This window comes from Zootoca vivipara, chromosome 3 (assembly GCF_965207765.1).
Source record: "Zootoca vivipara chromosome 3, rZooViv2.hap1.1, whole genome shotgun sequence".
Classification (NCBI taxonomy): domain Eukaryota; kingdom Metazoa; phylum Chordata; class Lepidosauria; order Squamata; family Lacertidae; genus Zootoca; species Zootoca vivipara.
The window spans coordinates 105,082,847-105,108,593 of NC_142586.1; the positions used below are offsets into that span (position 1 = coordinate 105,082,847).

General features: G+C 43.5%; 2 protein-coding genes across 4 annotated transcripts in view; one reads left to right on the plus strand and one right to left on the minus strand.

Annotated features, from left to right (window-relative positions):
* MSH6 (mutS homolog 6) lies at window positions 1-24,435 on the plus strand. Its single transcript, XM_035111067.3, has 10 exons — window positions 1-334; window positions 11,605-11,804; window positions 12,479-12,654; window positions 14,942-17,486; window positions 18,889-19,160; window positions 20,020-20,137; window positions 21,478-21,567; window positions 23,400-23,554; window positions 23,811-24,010; window positions 24,268-24,435. The coding sequence occupies exons 1-10, from the start codon at window positions 174-176 to the stop codon at window positions 24,341-24,343; spliced, it is 3,993 nt and encodes a 1,330-aa protein (XP_034966958.2). The 5' UTR covers window positions 1-173; the 3' UTR covers window positions 24,344-24,435.
* The window catches only part of FBXO11 (F-box protein 11), a 65,065-nt gene continuing 63,720 nt past the window's right edge, over window positions 24,403-25,747 (minus strand). For all 3 annotated transcript variants that reach the window (XM_035111069.3, XM_088667411.1, XM_088667413.1), the window contains exon 23: window positions 24,403-25,724. In XM_035111069.3, coding sequence (XP_034966960.2) covers window positions 25,595-25,724 — 130 coding nt within the window. In that variant the 3' untranslated portion in view covers window positions 24,403-25,594. The remainder of the gene's footprint in view (window positions 25,725-25,747) is intronic.

Genomic DNA, 25,747 nt, shown 5'->3' on the forward strand with positions numbered 1-25,747 from the left:
AGACAGCAGGAGGCGGACGGACTCGGCGCTCATAGGCCGCATGACCCTCGCTGGGCGGGGACGGGCATTTGGCGCGCTGCTTCGCCGACTGGAGGGAGCGAGCGAGCGAGAGCCGAGAGAAAGGGGGTGTCGCCGCGCTCCTCTCTTGCTCCTCCTCCTCCGGCGCCGCCGCCATGTCCCGCCAAAGCTCCCTCCTCAGCTTTTTCCCCATGTCGGAGGCCAAGCGCGATGGCGCCTGCAGCCCTCACAGCGATGCCGAGCCCGAGGGCGGGCGCATGCTGTCGCCCAGAGGATCGGGCACCAGAGGGAGGACCAGGGCGCCCCCCACGGACTGGTAAGCCCCCGCGCTGAGGAAGCGAAAAGGCGGCGGCGGCGGTTGGCGGGCCAAGAGCGTGGCGCGCGCAGGCGCTGCTTCCATGAGGAGGGCTGGCGGCGGATGGCCGCCCTCTCTCGCATACTAGGCCCGAAAGCGGCTTCTTCGCGGGGGGAGGGGAGGTGATAGGCCGGGTAGACCCGGAGGAAGAGAGAGAGAGAGAGAAAAGGATGGCGCGCGCGATAGCGGAGGGAGGGTTTGGCGAGGCGCGCAGGTGAGGTGGAGGAACGGGCTCAGGTGACGCAGCGCGGGAAAGGCAGGTTCGAGGGGAGACCCCTCTGCAGGAGGCCGCGTAGGCCACCGCGCGAGCTCGTGGGGAATCTCCGCGTGGCGGAAGCGCCCCGCTCTTCCGAGCAGAAGCAGCACGCTGCGCTGTGATGCTGGAAGGGTGGGTAGCTGATGGCATCTGGCATCCTCCTCCTCCTCCTCCGCGAATTTGCCTCTCAAATCTTTCCGAATCGGTGGCCCTCCAGGTGAAGGAGAAAGCTCCCCAAAACTGCTTAAAGCTTCCGATTTGCAGCTTGGTATAAGTGGGTTGGTGGCCTTTTGTGTCGTCGTTCCCCCCATTGTGTTTCCTTCCCCTTTTCATATGGCAGCAGCACCCGGTACTGTATAGCCCAGTACTTTGGCACACTGAAAGGAGGGGGGGTGGGGGGGAATCTGCCATGTGGAATGGTTTCACGGAATCCTAAGACACTGAATCAGAACGGAATGAACCGTGGAGGACAGCTGTTGAATAAGATCGTAGAGTTGGCAGGGGCCCCTGAGGATTATCTAATCCAGGCATCCCCAACCTTCCGCCCTCCAGATGTTTTGGACTACAATTCCCATCATCCCTGACCACAAGTCCTGTTAGCTAGGGATCATGGGAGTTGTAGGCCAGAGCATCTGGAGGGCTGCAGGTTGGGGGTGCCTGATCTAGTCCAACCCCCTGCAATGAAGGAACCGCAACATGTGGTCCCCTATGCACGCTGGATCCTGTTTTGCTTTGCAAATGGACTGAGTTTTGTTGCGGCACCATTCCCACGTTAATGTAAAGGAGTGCTGAAAAATAGCTATACATTAATCATACATTAAGTTTGGGCTATACTGTACAAGAGGAGTTAAAAGATTCCTGACTGGCTAGATTTACCACTTGCTGCAGCAGGTTGTAATTGCGATAGGATATACTGTACAAGAAAGCTGTCCACTTATACCACATTGCAGTCCTTCACTGATATTTCATGAAGGTAGTCCTTGCATACACTTTTTAATAGTAAAGGCCAAGCTTCACTCAAAGCCCATATCCATTTGGCCTTCTTTTGACGACCGCATACCCCTTTTAAAAATTCTCTATCGCTCGCGAGTGTTAAAATATGAAAGTGTAGCTGGTTGTGTCTCAGGAAAAGGCCTGACTTGCAGACATGACTTTCTGCTTTCCATGTAACATGGAGGCATCACTTAAATTGCCTGGTGGTGGTAGGGTGTGTGTGTTTCCTGGCATTAGTGTTTGGAATATGCAAGGATGCATATCTTGCCAAGTAAAATGGAGTAAATGTGCATAGGATCTAGGTGCAGGATCATTGAATAAATGAATGAATGCTTGCCTGAGGGCAAGTGCCCTTGAATTCAGTGCGATTTGTGTGTTTTTTCAGGCCCAGCTGCATAGATAAGCATGTAGAACTGCAATCTGTGTATGTTTACTCAAATGTAAATTCTGTTTAAGAACATAAGAAACCTACTGAGTCAGAGTGATGGCCAATCTAATCTAGCATCCTGATCAGATGCCTGTGGGAAGCCTTCAAGATGGGCATGTGGGGGAGGAACCACGAGCCCTTGGTCCAGGTGATGGCATGCCCTGCAACATTTCTCCAATGAAAATAGGGATGTCCTATTTAATAATAGTAACAATAATACCATTATTTATACCCCATCCATCTGACTGGGTTGCCCCAGCCGCTCTGGGCAGCTTTCAACATATATTAAAAACATATTAAAATATTAAACATTAAAAAAAACTTCCCTATACAGAGCTGCCTTCCGGTGTCTTCTAACGGTTGGCTTGGCTCGGGGTCACATAACTCCATACCCTCCAACATTTCTCTGATGAAAATAGGGCCACCCTAAGGAAAAGCAGAACATTTTGGGATCAAATCAGAAACAGGGATGGCTTCTGTAAATCCAGGACTGTCCCTGGAAAATAGGGACACTTGGAGGGTCTTTGATGGGGGCAAGCTGACTTTAAAGGAAATGAAACTAAAACTTCCCCAAACCCTTTTCTCGGTCCTGCATAATAGGGTAGGGTACCTGAGCAAAGGGTCATGACTGCTCCTTGTCATCTTGGTGGCATGATTTTCACACTAAAATTTGGTGTAATGTGCAAAATGTTTCCAACAAGTTAGAAATACAAATATTTAATTTGTATAAATTGGAACCAATCATTGGTATAAATCTTTATTTCCGAATAATCCTTTAATTTTAATTCCCCATTTGATTCTTGTAATAAAATTTTATATGTAGCTCAATTTCCCTTCATTTTTAATCTCTTCACTGATACCATTTCTAGTGGGGATGCCCACCAGGGTATTTTTGGTTCTAATGTCCTTTTATATTTTTCCCAAATTCTATATAATGATTTTCTAACTATATGTTCCAGAAATCCTTTATGTACTTCTAATTTCTCGTCAATCAAATGTACATATCATATACATTCCACGACAACAACAAATTAAAAACATAAAAAATACATCACTCAATCTTATATTCCGTATCTTTGTCGACTTCCTCCTTTCCCTCCCTTCTACGTTTCTATATATCACTTACTTAGCACTTTCTAAATCTTAACAACTTTCTATTTCTTAATTATCAAATCTAAATGTTACTCTTAATCCCTTTTCAAACAACAATTTTCAAAACAACTCAATATAATTTTAGTTTTAAGAGCATATTAACTTCCCATTATATATCTAAATCTAAACACACATTACATTTAACTAGCTTACTTCTGCAACCACCTTATACTTCCAAATCCTTTATTATATATTACTAATCTTATAATTCTTTTCTAAATAAACTTTAAATTTCTTTCAATCTTCTTTCACTGATTCTTCTCCCCGGTCCCGGAGTCTCCCAGTCAGTTCAGACAGTTCCATAAATTCTATCAGCTTCATCTGCCAATCGCCCACCATCGGCATATCTTCAGATTTCCAATTCCTTGCTAATACAATTCTAGCTGCTGTTGTGGCATACAGAAAAAAAGTAATATCTTTCTTGGGTAATTCCTTTCTTGTAATACCAAGTAAAAAAGCTTCTGGATTCTTAATAAACGTGTTTTTAAACACTTTCTTCAACTCATTATAAATCTTATCCCAGAAGTTCTTTACTTGGGGACAAGTCCACCACATATGGTAAAAGGTTCCTTCCGCTTTCTTACATTTCCAACATTTATTATCCTGTTTGTGATAAATCTTAGCTAACTTTACTGGTGTAAGATACCATCTATACATAATCTTCATCATATTCTCTTTTAACACATTACACGCAGTAAATTTCATATTCTTCTTCCACAACCTTTTCCAATCTTCTATCATTATATTATGTCCTATATCTTTTGCCCACTCAATCATAACCGATTTTGTCTGTTCATCTTTAGTATCCCACTCCAACAACAAATTATACATCCTTGAAAGGTTCTTAATTTTTGGCTCTAACAATTCTGTTTCCAATTTTGACTTTTCAATTTGAAAACCATTTTTTTTATCCAACTTGTACATTTCATTTATTTGATAATACTGCAGCCAGTCATTCAAATGACTTTTCAACTGATCATATGTTTTGAGCTTAAATTGTTCTTTCTCTTCCACCAATAGTTCCTTGTACGTCAAGAAGAGGGCATCTTCTTATGAACTTCTAGTACAGTAGTACCTTGTTTTGCAACTGGGATCCGTTCCGGAGCCCCGGTCTCTGGCTGAAAAGGATGCTGGACAAAGCGCCACATCTGTGCATGCGCACGGAGCTGTTTGCCCTTCCACGTGAGTGGCAAACCCAGAAGTAACTGAATGTTCTGCTGGAAGATTACTGGAACTGTGAATACTCTGCTGACCACACTGGCCGAAATGTGTCATATCAACAGATATCTTCTTCAGTATCTGAAGAAGTGTGCATGCACACGAAAGCTCATACCTATGACAAACTTAGTTGGTCTCTAAGCTGCTACTGGAAGGAATTTTTTTTTATTTTTTGTTTCGACTACGTCAGACCAACACGGCTACCTACCGTGTTTCTCCGAAAATAAGATACCGTCTTATATTTATATTTCCTCAAAAAAACCGTGGTGGTTTATTTTCAGGGCATGTCTTATTTTTTATTACCTGTCCAGCCTAGCCTCTTCCTTGGCGCCCTCCAGAACTGCGCCTATCACTATGTCTTATTTCCAGAGTGTGGCTTATATTGCGCAACTGCTTGGAAATCCTGCTACAGCTTATTTTATGAGTATGGCTTATTTTAGCAGAAACAGGGTACCTGTAACAAATATCAACAGATAGTGAGCCCATATCTTAACAGGTTATGGGCTAACTGACTTCTACAAGTCTCACATCAGCAACTTTTTCCTTTTTTCCCCCTCACACTGCAGGTATATTACATTTCTAATCATTACATGCCTCCTTTATGCCTCTAATTTAATTATGCCCTAATTTAACATGATAAAATTCCAGCTCAGTCAAAGCTAACTTCAAGCATGAATGTTGCATTTTCCTTGCACTTAAAAAGGCCTTGTATCATGGATATATTTCTGCTTCATTTCTTGTTACCAAACAGTTCATATTTCCCATTCAAAGGGAAATTGTGAGTGGGGGGAGTAATTTTCTGTTTTCAGGGTCAAATTAAAATGTTGAACTTTTTTTAATGCATCCAAGTACACAATAGTCGTAACTATTCTGGAGACCACATAACGGCTGTGGCCAGATTGGGATTTAGGTTTGGGGCTGCCTGGCGGTCAAAAGGCAATATCTCAAGCTTGCAACAAATAAAATAAAATAATTGAAACAGGAAGCTACTGTCTTAGCTCTTCCATGCTCCTTCCTTCTTCAGTTTTTTACTTTGCCTTGCAGAAAGCAATTGTTTCTTCCTGAGACTCCTGGTGTTCTCCTTTCAGATTGGTTATTTCCTTGTCTCTTCTACCTCTAGTTGAATTTCTCTCTGTGTTTAGCCTCATCATTAGTTCTTCTCCTCCTTCCTGGCTCTGGTGTTTTTCCACTCATTTTTCAAAGCCTGTTCAGTTGTTGGCTTCCTTCCTTATCTACAGCCTCTTTAGAGACTGCATTGTCCTTGACTTTGCTGATTTCAGCCATAGTAGCCTCCAGATTTCCCCTCCCCCTCCAACCTCTTCCTCAGTGCAGCTAAAGCCAGTCTGTGGGGTGGGTGGGTGGGTGTTAGAGAGTTGCCCTGCATTTTTTGTTCTTGATTAACGATCAGCTATAATTCAGAGAGCTGCTTTGTCTGCACTTAAATAGAAAGGCACAGAAGAAATCTACACCCTCCTGCAGTGAATTTCAGCAGCAAAACCACAGCCTGTAAAGACAATAGAAGATTTTACAGCAAACTCTGCTTCTATTCAAGATTTGGTTCCAGCCCCCCCCCCCCGCCCAATTCAGGGGCAGCACTTGTCACTTTCAACAGATCTTCCCAGCTTTCCAGACTCTCTTGCCCCTTTGCTATTCAGAAGATCTCAGAGTCAGATTTTTGGGGGGGGGTTAACCCCCCTCCTGGCATTCTTCTCACTATGGAGGATGGTTCAGTGGAAGGTCAGCAGGAGGCTCTGCTTTGGGTAAGTAAGGAGCGCTTACAACCAGAGAGAGGAGGACAATGGATCTCTCCCTGGTGAAGCGGCAAGCGGTTCACCAGTTTGATATCTTGCAGGGAAGATCTTCCTCAGCTGAGCTCAAGAGGAATTTCCTCATCCCTTTGAAACCTCTCAGAGCCAAGATACCCATGCAGCTCACCCTAGCATGAATGAAATGTTTTGACGTCATTACTCGACAGCAGAAGCAGTCTCTGCTTCAGAATACAGCATTAATCCTGAATTTCATCCATATACTGTACCTCCTAAAGGAAGCTCTCCTAGTAGATCTGGCTGAGGAAGTAATTTGGCCCTCAACTATCTCTCAGTCTCTTCATCAACAGTATCTGCTTCCCCTGCTTCTCACTCCACCTCCAGGAGGTAGTCTGGAGCACAACCTTCATGCAGTGGTTCTCAGTCCTTACCCAGGCGCACTGTTTCCCCTGAAGACCTTGACACAGCCTTAAGTGCTAGCAATCGGAGCCTCTGCCACAGCCCAATCATTTGCAAAAAGTGGCCCTTGCATGGGCAATCCTCCTCAAGACCTGAACTGGTCTGACATGTCCTTGTCAAAGATTTCCAGCGCACCGGGAGGCTGATGTGCTGTCTTGCAACAACTTGGCCTCTGAACCTTTTGTAGGGGGTAAGCTCTTTGGTGAAGAGGCTTTAAAGGACATCCTAGTTGAGTCTAGGGACAAGAAAAAAGAGATGACATATCTTTCGCCACACTTATCGAGGCTCAAGGTTCTTCAGAGGCAGGGACCTTCGGCCTTCCCAGCCTCCTGGAACAGGCAGTGCGGAGAGTTGAAAGAAAAGCAACAGTCCTATTCCTGCAACACTCAACAGAACAAACCCCATCTCTCTTGGCGTTGTTGCTATTCCAGTGGGAGGACAGCTGCCCTGCCGCAATACACCCATAGTTGGCAGCAGACCACATCCAACAGATAGGTGCTGGACACTATCCACAAATACTTACCGCCGCCAGTCTCATCAGACCCCTCCAACTTACCATTTTTCCAATAGTTACTCCCGTCATCTTTTTTCTACCAAAGAGTCTCTGTGACTTTTAAAAGGCAACCTTTCCCATTGAAAGCCATCTCCCATGTGATACTTGCACTGAATCTCGCTTTTTGGCTTGTTATTTAAAAACTGAAGAAGGAGCGGGGAGGAGCTAAGATGGCAGCTTCTTGTTTCAATTCTTTATTTTTATTTTTCAAACTTGCAATGTTGCTTATTAACCGCCAGGTGGCACCAAACCTAAATCCCAATCTGGCGCCAGCTTTTACGGGATCTAGAAATACCTTTCATAGTAAGTATGACAGACTTTTCTGTTACATTTCCTTAGACCACCTGAATGGAGCCTGTAGCTCACAGATAGCCTGGATGTTCTCAAACTTATAAAGGGCTCTCTGCCACTGAATTATTTCGTCTTTTCAGATAACGTCCCTTTAGAAAAGTATATGCATGTATTAGTGTTAGTATTAGCATTATTTATTAAATTTGTATATCACCTTTCATCCAAAGATCTCAGGGTGGTTCATAACTGAAAAATATAAATGAGAATACAAAATACATACGAAAAAAAACCAATAATCCCCTCCCCCAACCACATTTAAAAGCTGAAGAATGTTAAATCAGCCTGGTTGAAGAGATGTTTTTGCCTGGTTGAAGAGACGTTTTTGCCTTGTAATAAAGGCAGGTAATAAAGACAGGAGCCATGGGGTGGCAGTGAGAGAAGCGAGGCTTTGCTTCCCCACCCAGTCATGTAGGCCTGTTTGGGAGACGTCTTGACGCCGCAGCGTTGACAGAAATGGGAAAGGGAGGAGGGAGAACAGGAGGAGGAAAAGATGGAGTTGTGCTAACACTGGGGTGCAGAACCCGCAGGAGCTGTTTAAGAAATAGAACGAGTAGCTCTGCATTTGCAGTACCGTGAGAGCCAGTGTGGTGTAGTGGTTAAGAGCGGTAGACTCGTAATCTGGGGAACCGGGTTCGTGTCTCCACTCCTCCACATGCAGCTGCTGGGTGACCTTGGGCTAGTCACACTCCTCTGAAGTCTCAGCCCCACTCACCTCACAGAGTGTTGCGGGGGAGGAAGGGAAAGGAGAATGTTAGCCGCTTTGAGACTGCCTAGGGTAGTGATAAAGCGGGATATCAAATCCAAAATCCAAACAGTGGAACCTCGGTTTTTGAACATAATCCATTTCGGAAGACAGTTCGACTTCTGAAACGTTCTAAAACTCAAAACAGGAGCCTCAATTCAATAGGGAAACTCAAAATGGAAGCTGCGTTGGACATTCGGGTTCTGAAAAACGTTTGAAAACCAGAGCATTTACTCCTGGGGTTTCGGCGCTATTCAAGAACTGAGGTTTCACTATAATGGTGGGGCTCCTTGGCAGCATCCACAGCGGCAGAGGGTCGGGCATTTGCACACCACTGGCAATGCCACGGCCATTGGTACCCCATTGTTGCCTTTGCTGCTATCTCCCACCGCTGCCAGGAACAGCCCTCTGCTGCTGGGGCTTGAGAGTTGCTGCCTCAACCCCAACAAAGCTGGGCTCAAGTGGCCTTCGCTGAGAAAAGGAAGGAAGGAAGTGGCTTGGGACCGGCGGATGTTTCAGTGGCAGGGGAAGTGGCGGAGAACGCCAGATTTCAGAAGGAAGTGGAGCTGCTAAAGCCCAATGAGCTGGAGCGGCTGGTTGGCTGCAGGGAATCGCCATTAAATGGTTGGGAGGGAGCCATGAGCTGTCTTTGGAGAGTATGATAGTGGCTAAGGAAGAAATTTTTAGCAGAAGGAATTACTACTTCAGTGCATCTGCAAGAAGAGTTTGGTTGGGTAGGAAACAGGAGTAGATGTAGTAGCAGGGAATCGCTGGGCAACATTCAACTTTATACTCGAATAGATCCATTTAAATTAAGGTGATGTTCACAATGGGTCTAATGTGAGTAGGACCCAACATTGGATACAACCCATTGTGTGCTGCTGTACAGAATATTGCCAAAGAATGCGAGAGCTGTGCTTTTTCTGTTACAGTTTTTAGATTACTTTGGAGGGACACAGAGTCTTCATTCGCTTCATTTGCAGATTGAACATTGCATTATCTATATGCCAAATGCTATTTACACATGTTTCTGGGCACTTCAATTGCCCACTGACTAACCTGTTCCTATTTAGAACTCTTGGCGAGCTCAATATTTTTTTTATTGTCACTGTTTGAGAGCCATGCTGTTTGCTCTAGAGCAGGGGTTCCCAACAAAATTTTCTCGAGGACCCCTCATCGAGCCGCTATTGTGACAAGGACCCCCATTAATTCCTAATCCTAAAATTAAAAAGTGAGAGCCAAATTAAGAGTCTTTTTATATTTTATATTTATACGTTTTTTACAGTTACAACAGAGTACTCCATCAGTATACAGTTAGTTTTAATTTAGGTTCAATGGACACTGATAAGATCGGTTCGAGAGTCACTTACTTACTTGCTTGGACATCAAATGCATTATCTTCCTCTTCATCTGTAGGCCTATGTCGTTTTAACGAACCACTTTTCAACCAACGGTCCATTTTTAACTACGCGAACTGTAGCTTCCGCGAAAAACAACGCTTTGTTTACAAACACTACTGTTTTGCAAAGAGGGAGGGGAATGGAGAAGACAGGGTACCCTGTTTCTCATATTTTAAGACATACCCATAAAATAAGCCATAGCAGGATTTTTAAGCATTCAAGGAATATAAGCCATACCCCGAAAATAAGACATAGTGATAGGCGCAGCAGCAATGCCGGCCACGGCAGGAGGAGGAGGAAAAAAATAAGACATCCCTTGAAAATAAGCCATAGTGTGTTTATTTGAGGAAAAAATAAATATAAGACGTGTCTTATAATATGAGAAACACGGTACATGCGCAGTAGCGCACAAATGAAGCCGACGCGCGCAAAGCATCTTGGGGAGGTGAGTGTTAGTAGAATGCGCGTGCTGCCTCTTTGCAAAACAGTAGTGTTTGTAAAGCGCCACCTAACGGCGTACAGCAGAACTACTGCCTCTATCTAATTCTAGTTTTGCGCTAGACTCTGCTCATGCAGGAAGTGGCCAAAACAAAAAATCTGTTATCATACGAAATATATTTAATATATTTTTTATTCTAATAGCATCTTGCGGACCCCTCTGGCATAGCTCGCGGACCCCTGGGGGTCCCCGGACCACCTGTTGGGAACCACTGCTCTAGAGTCCTCCACTCAGCGATCTGAAACTGAAGTGTGTGTGCTGCAGTTGCTTGTTGAAGGGAGGGAAGGAACTCTGCACACATTCCAGGGCACTTCATTGTTAAATCACTATCAAACCAAACTGTTAATTTTGTGCAAAGAAGGAGGATTTCCTTGCTGAGGCCTCTGTGGAAGTAGTGGTCTCAGTGAGAAGAGGATTGGGATGAGCTCAATCGCTGGAAACATTATCTCATATGCTGCATATGCTTCAAGATAAGATAAATGGGCCTGCTACCTGGGAACTTGTTTCATCTCGTTTCAACTGTGAGAAAACCAAGAATGCACCATAGGCCCAGTTACTAGAACATTCTAGGTTAGGAGCCTCCTGATTGGCTCTGGATGTGGAAGAAAATTGAGCCTTTGCACTGATTTAGGTTCAAGACTCTGTTTATTAAGGCAAAGCTATTGTGTTGGGGGAAACTCCCTCACCTTCTTCCTCCCAATCAGTAGGGCTTCTGCTTATATCCAGAGCCAACAAGCTTTACAGGGGTAAAAACATGGGCAAAATGTCAGAAGTATCATACATCATTCTTTTACCATCCATCCCATCTTCATACCTTCCCCCCTCTTTCTTTCTTTCTTTCTTTCTTTCTTTCTTTCTTTCTTTCTTTCTTTCTTTCTTTCTTTCTTTCTTTCTTTCTTTCTTTCTTCTCTTAAGGGAGATGTGGCCTTTTTGTTTCACCTGCAAGATCATACCAGCTGTGCTGCGAAACTGGATCCTGTAATACCTATCCTAATAGTGTTAGGAAAAATTAGCTTTGTTATTCTTTATCCTCTTTTATAATTCCAAGCTACAGGTAGGTAGCCGTGTTGGTCTGGATCGAAGTAAAATAAAAAAATTCCTTCAGTAGCACCTTAAAGACCAACTAAGTTTTTATTTTGGTATGAGCTTTCGTGTGCATGCACACTTCTTCAGCTATGTTTCTTAATTGTCCCAGGTTTGGGGAACAGGCCTTGTCAGTCAGCGAAAAGCAATGCTTTACATTTGGAGGTGGGGGTTCTACTTCAAAAAATAAAATAAAAACTTGAGTATCCTTGGGTAAAGTATGAGCTAAATTCTAAGAGAATTGTGTCTGTAACCAATGTAGATAGTCTTTTTGACTTCATAGATTGTCAGTAAAAGATCTGTTATAAAGGCTATCTTTTTTTGTCTTGCAGTGACTGTGAATTTTCACCTGGTGATTTGGTTTGGGCCAAACTCGAAGGTTACCCTTGGTGGCCATGCCTTGTCTACAAGCATCCAACAGAAGGATCACTTTTCAGAGGCAGAGGGAGATCCTCTCGCATCCATGTACAGTTTTTTGACGATGACCCATCAAGGGGTTGGGTTAGCATTAGATATATACGCCCATATACAGGTAAGAGTTGATAACTGAATGTAATAGGTGATAACAGAATATACACATAAGATATTAGAAGCAATGCAGCATCACTCTGTAAATTGACCACATACTGAGAGGCTTGGAAGTACTGTTCAGCTAAGATGCCCTTTCACCTTCATTTGAGTAGGATGCATCTCTTCAGTTTGACTTGACTTGGCAGTACAAGGGATTGGGGCTGTACTATTTCACCTAACACACATCTGCCCTGTTATTGTAGGCAACTTGCAGCCCTATGCCACTCTTGGCAGAAGCTCCACCCATTTGTTGCAGAGGGAACTATAGAGTGCCTAAGACGGTTCTGTATTCAGCACCAACATTTGATATGCTACTTTTGCATCAAAATAATTATGGTGGGATTCTGACTGTGTGAGTTACACCAAACTGCCCCCAGTATTCCAACAGCAGATTAGTGGTACGGTAGTTTATGTGGAATGATTTAAAAAGTCATGCAATTTAATATACATAGTAATCTGAGTAGTGGCAGTTCTAAATAACAGTTCTTAAGAGATACGGGATTAAATGCAGGATCTTTAATTTGGGATTGTTACTGTAAGGTTTCTGCATGTTAGATAATCAAAAACTAGGAGAAACCATGAGCGTGTTTTAGCTAAAAATTGTATTCTCTTGACTGATTCCTTTTTATATTACAGGTTCCTCTGGTAGAGATACCAGTAGGGGAGGCATGTTCTACAGTTCAAGACCTGAAATTAGAAGAGCAATGGAATTGGCAGATGCTGCTTTGCAAAAAGAGAAGAGTGAGCGACTTGACCTGGCAGTGTGTGACAAACCTTCAGAAAGCGAGGAAGAAGACGATGAGGAGATGGAGGTCACTCTTTATAATTCTTGTTTCCAAACGCAATTAGAAAACGGGGAAGAGAGGTTGCTCATGATTTGTAGGACAGTTCTGTATACGTAGATAGTTGCCTTTCTCTTTATTGTTTTGGAACTGTAACAAGTATGTGTCTGAACTCACATGCATGTCCACACTCACATATACTGTATCTGTACACACTAACTAGAGGTTTGGGATCTTTTGGTAGAATTATAACATGCCCATTTTTGAATATGTACAGTCATACCTCGGTTTAAGTATGCTTCTGTTTGGGTACTTTCAGTTTAAGTACTCCGTGGACCCATCTGGAACGGATTAATCCACTTTCCAATACTTTCAATGGGAAAGTTCGCTTCAGGTTAAGTACGGACTTCCGTACTTAACTCATACTTCGGGTTAAGTATGCTTCAGGTCGAGTACTCTGTGGACCCGTCTGGAACGGATTAATCCACTTTCCATTACTTTCAGTGGGAAAGTTCGCTTCAGGTTAAGTACGCTTCAGGTTAAATACAGAGTTCCGGAACCAATTGTATACTTAAACCGAGTTACCACTGTATTTGCCTCTGTTCCTGCCTAAATAAAACTCCTGACACCCAATACTTTTTGTTCTGGGCTGGCGATCATTGCTACTACTACTACTACTAGTAGTAATCTGCACTATACTTGTAGATCTCAGGGCGGTTCACAGCATAACAATCTCTTAATTGCCAGACGGGCGGCCCAGTAATTTTTTGAGGCGAGCAAATAGCTTTACGTTCAGATTCTTGAGGAACACATTAAAAAAAACCAAGCTTGGTTTATCATATGAAATGAAAATGACAGAATACATAAATGCTGTTTCAGACAGTAAAATTACAATTCAGGCAGGTAGCAAATCCTACCATACACACACACCTTGATCTAAAGAGTGGAAGAATCCCTACCAATTCTCAAAAGCCTGCACAAGTGAGCGTGACCATTACGCTAGCAAGACTCACACTAATAGTAAGTTAAGAAATGGAGGGAGTGGGGGGAATACCTGTCCTTAGGCATGTGTGTGTTCATTCCTTGTGAGCGCAGAATGAAGATCCTTGGAGCTAGGAGAGCCACTGCCTACAAATTTTGGGGTTCCTTTATACCCTTTTCTTTGTGGAGAAGGGAGGGGACTTTTCAGGTAGGCAATTCCTATTGTTTCTGTTGCCTTTCCTCGAGAGTTCCTACCCATTTCTCATTTCCCCCATGTTGCAGATTAAGAGTTCGAAAGACTTATCCTAGTAGGCTATGGTTGAACTGGTTGTCTTGGTGTGCTCTCTGTCTTTAAGTTATAATAACATTATATTGATTGTCTCCATCCAGGGCGTCAGTAGACTGTACTTGGGAAATTTGCATGTGCTAACGTTTATGCAAAGTGTGAGGAGTTCAGGGTGTTGCCTGAATGCCTTTCAGGACATGCTTTTGATAAGGCTGGTACCTGGGTCAAGCAAGGCTCAATGTGGGGAATCTCGTGTCATATTTCAACTTATGTCACCCTTCTTACTAATGCTATGATCTACAGTAATAAACCACAGAATAAGTTCAGAATGACACACAGCTATTCACAGCAGCACTTTCTTCTGTGGTTATGAGCCAACTTTCTCATGGTAGAGCATGGTACTCTGTAAGAAAATCTTGGAGGAGAACACACCTCATCCTTTATGCTTGTCACTTAATTCAAGGCTATGTAAGTGCATGTTTAATTTGCTGAAATGGATGACTTACAGGTCACCTCAAAGTGGAACATAAATTGGGAGTTGCCTGTAGGGGCTTTCCTTCACAATTGAAAAAGAAACCTCTTGGTTGTCCTCGTCTTTCAGGATCTTTAGAACTGACATCTGACTGTTGAAGAACTATGTGTAGGCTTGAACAAAACGGAAGTATTGGAGACAACTTATTCCAGCATTTGATGCAATTGAGCCTAGCTACTGCTCTGCCATAGAACTCCTAATTGCATACCCATCGTTGCATTAGTCCAAGTGGAGAGGTTGAAACCTCTCACTCACCTATCACAAATCCGATGAGCAGAGGGAGATCACATCCCCATTGTTCACTGGTCATGATGGAGAAGTTGAAATCTCATATCTGCACGATAACGTGGTCCGACAACACCACCTGCTGCTTAATTTAAAACAACAATGAAAAGAAGACAGCAGCCAAATTGTTGGGGGCCCCCATCAGAAAGCTTGTCTTGTCAAAGTTGTAGCATTAGCCTGTCTTTAAAGCATCTGGTTTTTAATACTACTTTCTTCTTTTTTGTCTTTGGCAGGTGAGCGACGAGGGTGATGATTTTGGCACATCTGAGGAAGTGAAACGTAGGAAAAGGCAAATTGGAAGAAAGCAACGTGTTGGGAAATCCAAAAAGAGAAAGATCATGGATTCTGACAGTGAACATGAGTATTCAGACATGGAGTTTAAACCTGATGAAGCTAGCAGTGATGAAAATAGTGCTGGAGTTGGTGACAGTGAGGCTTCTGAATCGGAGGCTGACCCAGGAAAGAAAGTAAAGCGTCCCATTAAAGTCTCTCCTAAACCAGTGCAGGAAAAGGCATATAAACCTCCCCAGAACAATGTGTCTGCAACGCCCAGCAGAGAAACAAATCTTTCGGCTGAGATAAAGTACAAGTTATCATCTTTTGCAGCTCCTGAATGCTTTGATTTTCAGCCAAGCATTAATGGAGGAGGAGGAGGAGCAGGAGGAGGAGGAGCAGGAGCAGATGGCAATCCGACTTCGTGGGAACATGATAAAATTGACTGGCTCCAGGATGGTAAAAGGAAAGATGCTCGTAGGAGACGGCAAAATGATCCAGATTATGATCCAAATACTCTATTTGTGCCAGAGGACTACCTTAAAAACTGCACTCCATTAATGCGGAAGTGGTGGGAGATGAAGAGCCAGAATTTTGATGGCGTGCTTTTCTATAAAGTTGGGAAGTTCTATGAGCTGTTCCACATGGATGCTGTTATTGGTGTGAACAAGATGGGCCTGTCGTTCATGAAAGGCACTTTTGCTCACTCTGGTTTCCCAGAAATAGCATTTGACAGATACTGTACTATATTAGTCCAGAAAGGTTACAAAGTGGTTCGTGTTGAGCAGATTGAGAGTCCTGAGATGATGGAAGCACGCTGTAGAGCCTTGGCCCACCCAACAAAATACGACAGAGTTGTGCGCCGAGAAATATGCAGGGTTATTTCCAAAGGGACACAGACCTACGGTATTCTAGATGGTGATGATTTGGACAACCACAACAAATACCTCCTCTGCGTGAAAGAAAAAGTTGACGATTCTGCTGGCCTTCATCGTACCTATGGAGTATGCTTTGTTGACACGACCGTGGGGAAGTTCTACCTGGGTCAGTTCTCGGATGACCGCCATTGCTCAAGGTTTAGAACACTCTTGGCTCATCATATTCCTGTGCAGATACTTTTTGAGCGAGGGAACCCCTCTGCAGAAACACAGAAGATACTCAAAGGCTTACTCCCCTCTACTGTGCAAGAAGGTTTGATTGCTGGGTCTCAGTTCTGGGATGCCTCCAAAACACTAAAAACATTGATTGAAAAGGGCTACTTCCGGGACGAAGAAAATCCAAGCAGTGAGCTCATCCTGCCGCCAGTAATCAAATCTATGACTGCGGAAACTGACTCCCTAGGACTTACCCCTGGGGAAAATGCTGAGCTTGCGCTCTCTGCTCTTGGCTGCTGTGTCTTCTACCTTAAAAAATGCATTATTGACGAGGAACTCTTATCAATGGGGAAATTTGAAGAATACATTCCTGTGGATGTTGATATTGCAAAAGAACAAAACTCAAGCAGTCTGTTTGCTAAAACAAGTCAGAGGATGGTGTTGGATGGGGTCACCCTAGTAAACCTAGAAATTCTGCAGAATGCAACCACTGGGTCAGAAGAAGGCACATTGCTGGAAAATATTGACACTTGTTGCACACCCTTTGGAAAGAGACTCCTGAAACAGTGGCTCTGTGCACCGTTGTGTAACCCTTCTACCATCAATAACCGCTTGGATGCAGTTGAAGACCTCCTAGCTGAAGCTGCCAAAATGTCAGAAATCCGCGACCTTTTAAGGAAACTCCCAGACCTTGAAAGGCTTTTAAGCAAAATTCACAGTATTGGGTCATCCCTTAAGAACCAGGACCACCCTGGCAACAGAGCTGTTTTATATGAGGAGGCCAGATACAGCAAGAAAAAAATTGTAGACTTTTTGTCTGCACTGGAAGGTTTTAAAATAATTATGGAAATCATCTCAATTTTGGAAGATATCGCTGACGGTTTTAAATCCAAAACACTAAGGCAGATAGCGATGGTCAAATCTAAGAATCCAGAAGGCCACTTCCCAGACATTAAAGCAGAACTTGAAAGGTGGGATGCAGCTTTCGATCATAACATTGCACGAAAGACTGGTGTGGTCAACCCCAAAACCGGGTTTGACACTCAATATGATAAAGCGCTAGAGGATATAGGCAACATTGAGGAAGGCCTTCGTCAGTATTTGGAAAAGCAGCGCAAACGGCTTGGCATTAAAGCTGTGATGTATTGGGGAGCAGGCAAAAACCGCTACCAGATGGAGATTGCGGAGGGTTCGGTGCCTGCGAACCTGCCTGATGATTATGTGTTGAAATCTACCAGAAAGGGCTTTAAGCGCTACTGGACTAAAGATCTGGAGAAAATGCTGAACGATATCATCAACGCTGAAGAACGGAGGGATACGGCACAGAAAGACTGTATGAAGAGGTTATTTTACGACTTTGATAAAAGCAGCAAAGACTGGCAGACGGCAGTGGAATGCATTGCAGTTCTAGGTATGGAGGCTTCTACCGTAGTATATTCAAGTTGAAAATGTACTTTTAATTCAAGAGCCGGGGTTCCATAATATGGAATATTGCCATCTAATCCCTTGCGAAGAAACCAGTGTGGAGTGCCACTGTGTGCATTAGGAATATTAGCTGGGGGTGGGGGCTAAATGTTGATATACGGAAAAGGATTGTTTCCCTGCTTCTTGCGCATGGAGTGACTCTTAGCAAAGGCAGTTGATAGCTCCATGCAGTGATGAGCCTAATGATGCATAATCTTGTAACCTGTGTGATTATTATTGCAGTTGCAACAACCGTCGCTGCACTTGCTCGGGGAGAAACTCTATGCACCTCATATCTCTTCAGACTGATGGAGAGGGTGTGTGTCCTGTCCTGGCATCCAATGAAATGTGTGCATGTCTAAGGAGGCATTTTCAGTAAAGGAGAGACTGAGCCAGGGCAGACAGGAACTGAGCAGGAAAAGCAAACAGCCTTTTGTGCGTTTTGGGGGGAATATATACTGAGACCTTCAGTGAGTGCCATAGGAGGTGCTAGTTGGGTACGCTGGTACCTGTGGGTGCCACACTGGCGACCTCTGTCGTATCTTATGAGGTGGGCTGTGTCCCACAAAAGATGATGATGTGGTATAGTTTTTCAGGGCAAGCCTGCAAGAGTACTAGCAATCTAAATCTGTAGGTAAGGAGTCAGCCTGAGTTCTAGAGAAGCTGAGAGCTCAGCAAAGAGATACCTTCAGAACTGTGAAAGTACCATATTTTTTCCTTGTACAAGATGACCCCTAATTTTTTTGAACCCAAAATTAAGAAAACAAAACCCTAAAATTAGATGGGTGGTGGTGGAAGCCAAACCAAGAAAGGGTTTGAAGAGGAGGGGGGGGAGGAAAGGGTGCTCTCACTCCAGTGGTCGAGCTGGCGGGGGCTTCAGGAGGCGAGCCAGTCACCAGCGTGCAGCCTGCAGGGGGAGGAGACAGTGGCAGGAGGGACTGCCTTCATCTGCCCAAGCCAAAATCCTGGAAAAAACGTCTTAATCATGGGAAAATAGGGTATTCCCAGGCTTTCTAAAAGTTTAAGATTGCCATTACCTTCTGCTCTTTTTAGTCTAATCTAATTGATGGAAACTCTATCCCTCAATCATTTTAAAATTAAATTTCAGACTTTCATCTTACTTATACTTTCCTAATAATTGTGTGTTATTTGAAATTTCTGTGTTGGATGTTAGCAGTACGTAGTGCAGTAAAAGCTTCTTGTTTGGAGGAGAAGATGGTGAAAGTTTTGTGATTGAAGTACTTGGAAGTAACTGATACTTTAGTCACCTGTGATATAGCCCAGTGCTCTGAATAAAGAACACAGGAAACGGGAAAACTGACTGGGATTTTCTCCCCCCCCCCAAATAGATATCCTAATGTGCTTTGCACACTATAGCCAGGGATGTGATGGACCGTTGTGCCGACCTGTAATTGTGCTTCCGGAGAGCAACACGCCGCCCTTTTTGGAGCTGAAGCAGTCCCGCCACCCCTGCATTACAAAAACCTCATTGGATGATGACTTCATCCCGAATGATATCCTCATAGGTGTACAGGATGAAAAAGCAAGTGCGGAGAGCAGGACTTGCTGTGTTCTAGTGACTGGTCCAAACATGGGAGGAAAGTCCACGCTCCTGAGACAGGTGATCATAGAACATAGCATGGTTTATCTGTGTAATTCCCCTCTTCTTATTTTTACAGACTAACTGCCATTGGGATTGATTAAGGGGTTTCTTCCCCCAATTGGTACATGTTTTATGCTTTCATTTGCAACATGCAGACTAGGTATAGGGCTGTATACAAACAGCAACAACAACAACAATAATAATAGAGTTCCCATTGCAATCTGGAATGTGTGAGAAGACTGGAGAGGGGCTGAAAGTAGGGTCAGGTAGGAAGTTGGGCTAGCTGGACTTTGGGACTCTGACATGTACTGTATAAATACATATGAATTCCTATAGGAAAATAACATAGTTTGCAGCACCATGCGCAGGACAAATTGTCCAAATGCTTTTAGCAAAGTAGCATTAATTTAAAACTAGGCTAAACCCAATGTTAGTAACATTCCTGCTTACCCAGATCCTACTATTGAAATAATTAGGCAGTTGTACTTTGTTCAGTTTTCTTTCATCACCTGTGTGATGTGGAAGTGGATAGAACAGCAGGATTCTGTTGGGGAGAGGGGAAAGAAGAAGAAGAGTTTGGATTTGATATCCCGCTTTATCACTACCCGAAGGAGTCTCAAAGCGGCTAACATTCTCCTTTCCCTTCCTCCCCCACAACAAACACCCTGTGAGGTGGGTGGGACTTCAAAGAATTCTTCTTTGTGGGAATAGATGGGGGTTTGAAGGTGTCAATTTGTACTGGGCAGTCCAAATGCAGACAACTTCATTTTGGTGGAAACAGCATTGGAGGAGGTAGTGAACAAGCATCTCTTCCTTAGCAGCAGGACAAGCAGGTGAAGCGAGTTCTCTAATGCCTATTGCTTTTATTGCTTTGCAGACTGGCCTCGTGGTGATCATGGCCCAGTTGGGGTGCTTTGTACCTGCTGAATCTTGCAGGCTTACTCCTGTCGACAGAATATTCACCAGACTAGGGGCTTCAGATAGAATTATGTCAGGTGAGTCCTGTCCGTTTGGGGGTTACTGAGAAATAACTGCTAAAGCAAAACAGGCGAGACAGAACTTTATGTAAAGGGGAGGAGAAGGGTGTGCCCACCTCAAAATACGTGTATATGAAAATGGTTATACGGTGACAAGCACTAGAAATATTTATGGGAAGGGTGGGAATGGTTTGGCCTCTATAGACTCTCCTCTCTCCTGCCTATCCATACTTAAGACAGATGTACCCTGAGGGGACGAAGAAGTGAGGAAGCCCAGACCAAGGAGCCCATGACCACCAGTTCTTGAAGGGACCATCAGTAGCCTAAGAGACCTGGCAGCTCTGACCCCTCCCTCCCCTGTAGCCCCTTAAGACCCATGTGCCCTGAGGGAAAGCAGCAGAGAAGAAACGGCAGCAAGGGCTTCAGTGAGGGACATGCCAAAGGTTCCTTAACTAGGTTGGGAAAGGAACTGCTCCTTACAGATGAAGGAACATTTGAAGGGCTCTCCTACCAAAAGCGGCTTCCACTGAGGCAAAGGCATCGTTTTCATATTGCTGAGTGAATGAACTGGGCGGAGCTCAAGTGGGCCACTTCACAGACTTCCTCTTGGAGTTAAAGTTAGGTTTTTAAGGCTGCAATCCTGCACAGTTATTTAGGAGTAAACCCAGATTAAATTCAGCGGGGCTTGCTCCTGAGTAGACATTGCACAAGATGTTGCTGCAAGGGTGACAGCCATAATATCAATCAGTGTGGTGCAATGGCTTGAAAGCTTAGTTTAGATATGGGAAGTCTCCACCCCATTGAAAGCTCCTGGCGTCATCTTGGGCCTGGTCCTAGGGAATGTTCTGAAGGCATGAGCAGGGCCGGCTCTAGGTAGTCCCATTGGTGTAGGGCGCCGGGCCGGTAGGCGGGGCGAAGCCGCGCGGAAACCATGCTGCGCCCTGCGAGGGCAGGGGCGCCGGAGCAATCTCCGCCCCTCAGCACCAGGGCGCCCGGCCTGCTCTAGACTGCCCTGGGCATGAGTCCACCACCTCACTGGAAGTTAAGCAGACCTGTTCAGTAACTGAATCGGATCCTTCCTGGGAATCACATGCATGGCACCTTGGTTTCATGACGAAAGGTGGGGTATAAATGCAAGAATATACAAATAATTTGTAGCTCTCTTCTCATGTTGCTTGCGCAAAGAGGGTGAAGATAGTGACAGACTGTGAGGCCACGCGTTTAGCTGCTGCCAAAATGCATATAATTCTTCCTGCCTCTACTCTCGATCATCATCATTCCTGCTCCACACTTCTGTGGAGGCTCCTTGCGTGATTTAGAAACCTACAGTGACCAGGATGTTTTTTCCCTCCAACCAGGGGAAAGTACATTCTTTGTTGAGCTGAGTGAGACTTCCAGCATATTACAACATGCAACAGAACATTCTCTCGTTCTTATGGATGAACTAGGTATGTAATAACAATTGCAATATCTGTTTATTTTTTTAAAGACTTTTTTTTGCCCACTTACAGGTATGTCAGTTAACAGCCCGATTGGCAGGCTACAGCTGCCTATACTCTGTCTGTGGCACTGCACAAATTCCTGATTTATATGCTGTTGCAAAGCAAGAGCTTGGTTGCATGACCTTGTATGTACCAGTGCCATTTAAAGCAAGCCCCTCTGCAGCTATCGTGTCAGCACAGCTCCTGCCTGGGCTATGGATGCTAGGTGTGCTAACAGGGCCTATGAAACAGTCGAGAGCCCAATTTAAACAAGGCACTGGATGCTGGCAACACCATATGGGAAGTTCTTGCCCACACGAATTTTGTTTTTTTAATTGGACCCAAGATTCCAAGCATGAAAAAATCCAATGTGGAGGTGCAGCCGCACTTGCCACTTTCTTCTCGTTCTGGTTTCCAAGACTGCTGAATGTGCCTGGGTCGGTCACAGTGCCTTTGCTTAAGCAAGCTAAAGTGCACAAATACAGACACCCCGCTTCCACCTCAGCATCTTGACAATCCCATTTAGTATCATGAGAGAGTGGGTGGTCCACTTTTACTCAAACCAGTCTGCCCGATAATCTCATTTGAGGTATGGGTGGCTGGGAACATTGTGCCACCCTTCATTTGGAATCGAGAGGATCTTTTTCAGTTGCAGGCAAAGACCATTTTATTCAAGGCCTTCTAGTTTGCTTGAGATACTCCGGCTGTCAGTGTTTTTATTGTTTTTGTTTCCTTAGGTATCATTGGATGGGGGGCATAAATTTAAGAAACTTGCCTAGTTGTTTTTTACCCAGGCCACTCATGTGCACTAGAAAGGGTAATATTTGAATGTTGCCACTTCCTCCCATACACCATCTTAAGTCATCTGTGACAGCAGCTGGTTAGTCTTAACAGACTTGAACAAATTTTCCTGCCCCTTGCACTTTTTTTAACCTGATCAAAAGTTTTGGAGAACTCAAAAGCTTGCTTTTGTAACAATCTGATTCGCCTAATAAGACTACCGTCCTGATACAGATTTTGGAATAAATATTTTTATTAGACTAAATCATTGCTTGCTAAACAAAGTATCTCACAGCAAGCTCGTTTGAATTTCCTGAATAACTTCTCCCAATTCTGGTTCTGATTGTTGAGCCAAGGCTGCAGTTTACAGGTGAAACTCGGAAAATTAGAGTATCATCGAAAAGTTCATTTATTTCAGCAATGCAACTTATTATTTTTTCTTTTAACAAATGCTTTCTTTTGTAAATTGCACAGTAATAAAGTTACAATAATACAAAAATAAACAAAAATAACATCGCTATTACATTTCATTAATTACATTCCATTTATAATTGACCCGGCGACAAATAATTACAACAAATAAAGGCTTGACGTATCTTGCTTTGCATGTCATGCATCTATCTCATATATTGGTTTCACCTTTTAAGTTGCATTACTGAAATAAATGCACTTTTTGACGATATTCCAATTTTCCGAGTTTCACCTGTATACATACAATGGAATGATCATACAAGAAACCTCCCATTATGGCAGAGGTCCTGATTATTCAAGTTTTGGAAGTTCTGTTCTTTTTATAAAAGGGGTCTTGGTTAGCGTCTCACCTGCATGTTACTGTGAAGACAGGATGGCTCAGCTACCTAGTCAAGTGGTTCAGATTCTCAGTATGCTGTTGGTAGTTTCTTAGTTTGGGGTTTTTTTTGGAAAGAAGGGGAAAGATCCAGCCTAGAGCAAGGTTCAAAATGTATTTCAGCCACTCTGGCAATGCCTTGGAGTTTTAAACTCGGCTCTTTACTTTCCAGGTCGAGGTACAGCTACCTTTGATGGAACTGCTATTGCTAGTGCAGTTGTCAAAGAACTTTCAGAGAACATCAAATGCCGCACCATGTTTTCAACACATTACCATTCTTTAGTAGAGGATTATTCTCACACCCCTTCTGTGCGGTTGGGACACATGGTATGTAACACTTCCTTTCCCTTCAAAAGTGGTCTCACCTACAGAGGGCTTACAAGCTGGGACTCCCTTTCTTCAAAACAGCCATTCTGCTAAATGAAATGGGCCTCCTCCCCCCCCCACTGTTCCATTACTTTCAGAGTGATCAGTGGAAACTTGCTGGTAAACAAAGTAGACCATTAAATGGCCTAGATGAGCTGGTAGGATTTGAACCAAGGGCCATTGATCCACTTTCCTTTGTGCTGTTTTTTCTTTTCAGGCATGTATGGTGGAGAATGAAAGTGACGATCCTAGCCAAGAAACAATTACGTTTCTATACAAATTCATTAAAGGTGCTTGCCCTAAAAGCTATGGCTTTAATGCAGCAAGGCTTGCTAACATTCCTGAAGTAATTATTCAGAAAGCTCAAGAAAAGGCAAAAGAGTTTGAGGCAACTACCCTCTCACTAAGATTGTTCAGGTAAGATTTTTCACCATGTACTTTCCTTGCAGGGCGGGGTGACGCTAGTGTCCTTAAACCGGTGGCTTGCTGCATGCTGCAGGAGATGGTTTAAACTAGCTTGCTGTGGAGCTGATGTGATTGCACAGCACTGTTATATACTGTATTGAGCCTAGCCGGAAGAGCAAGCAGTGTCGTATTATTTCCTTCTAATTGTAAAAATTCTTTCCCCTAGTTTTAAACATGCATATGTTGATTGACTGTGTGTGTTTTCCCAGGAAACAGTGCCAGATAGCGGAAGGCGCTCCACTAGCCAGAGATGAGCTTGACAAGCTAGCTGTGCTTCCTGTGTGAGACAACCTGTAATAAGTTTATCTACAGCAGTTTTTGAAACAACAGTTTATGCAAACAACAGTGATCTAATAAACTTTATTTTTTAAAAATGACCATTTTCCATTGTATTTCCTAGGAAATTAAACCCTTTTAATTCTTAGCTACCCCCTCTACATAATGGTTATTGAATACTCCACAATATATTAAGTCTAGATGTTATGGTACATGCATACACTTTCAGGCTGTTGATTACCCACTGTCACCAATACACATAAATGGAAAAAAAGCTATGAAACTGTATAGGGCTGTCTATATACTTTTGTCTCATCTTCATTAGAGGAGGAAATTGCAATTTTCAGCAGTTCATAAGAGTTAATGTCCAAGACTGTTCAATAAAACTGTGAACAGAGTAAATACAGGATTGTTTTGAGGAGATGTTCTTACAACAGTGTACTTTAAAACATAGTAAAACCTCTTAACTGCAAACTGTCGCCTGCATACTTTGTTTTATAGTGCATTATCTCCCAGGAAGCCTCATTAAAACATTGTTTCTCAAAGTGATGTGAAGACCATGGGGGCAGGGAAGGGGAAAAGGAGGGATATTCTAACTGCAAAGGATACCAGAAAAATTGCTGGATATAATTTAAGATTAGTGTTCTCTTTCATAGAAAGAACGTACATACTGGGACATGAGTACAGTTACAGCAAGTCTAGATGTGCTAACAAAACAGGACACATTCAAGTACAATAAGATTTGCTTGAAATTAAAAACTACATGAGATTAAAGCATTAAAATCATCTCAATCTGAATAAATGTTTTTAAAAAAATCAAAATAAATGCAGAAGTGCTAGCTCACATTTTTACCATATTACAAAAAGCAATTGGTACCCATGTCCATAAAGGCAGCAACAAAGACTGCTGCTAGTCTACAGAATAGTACTACTGCAAATGGGACTGTGTTTCAATGCTACTTGTAGAAACACCAGCCTTTTGGAAGTTGGTATCTGTACAAAGATGCAGCTTATTTTCTTCACATCTGTCCCTTAGTCTTTGTTTACACAGTAATGCTGAAACGCCCAGTTCTGTTATCCTGAGTCAACATATTGCCACTTTCTTTTTGGTAGGTTGAGCTCCATAGTGTCACCACTTTTACACATCCATTTTTAAGTCTCCCTCTGCAGAAATGGGCAAGTATAACTTCCTCAAAAACAAAATTAACAGTTACGATAGAATGGCAGGACTTTTTTCTTCCTTTCTTTCTCAAAAGTAATTCAGTTGTGCTGCAGCGTATTAGATTCTATAGGAGGAGCAGAGTCATATAGCGTATCTGTATCATGGGTCGGTTCTCCGGCTAATGTACATGGGTTGGAGAGTGTTCCAGCACCACAGTCGCAGAAAAACCTGGAAGAGAGAAGTCTTTGAAA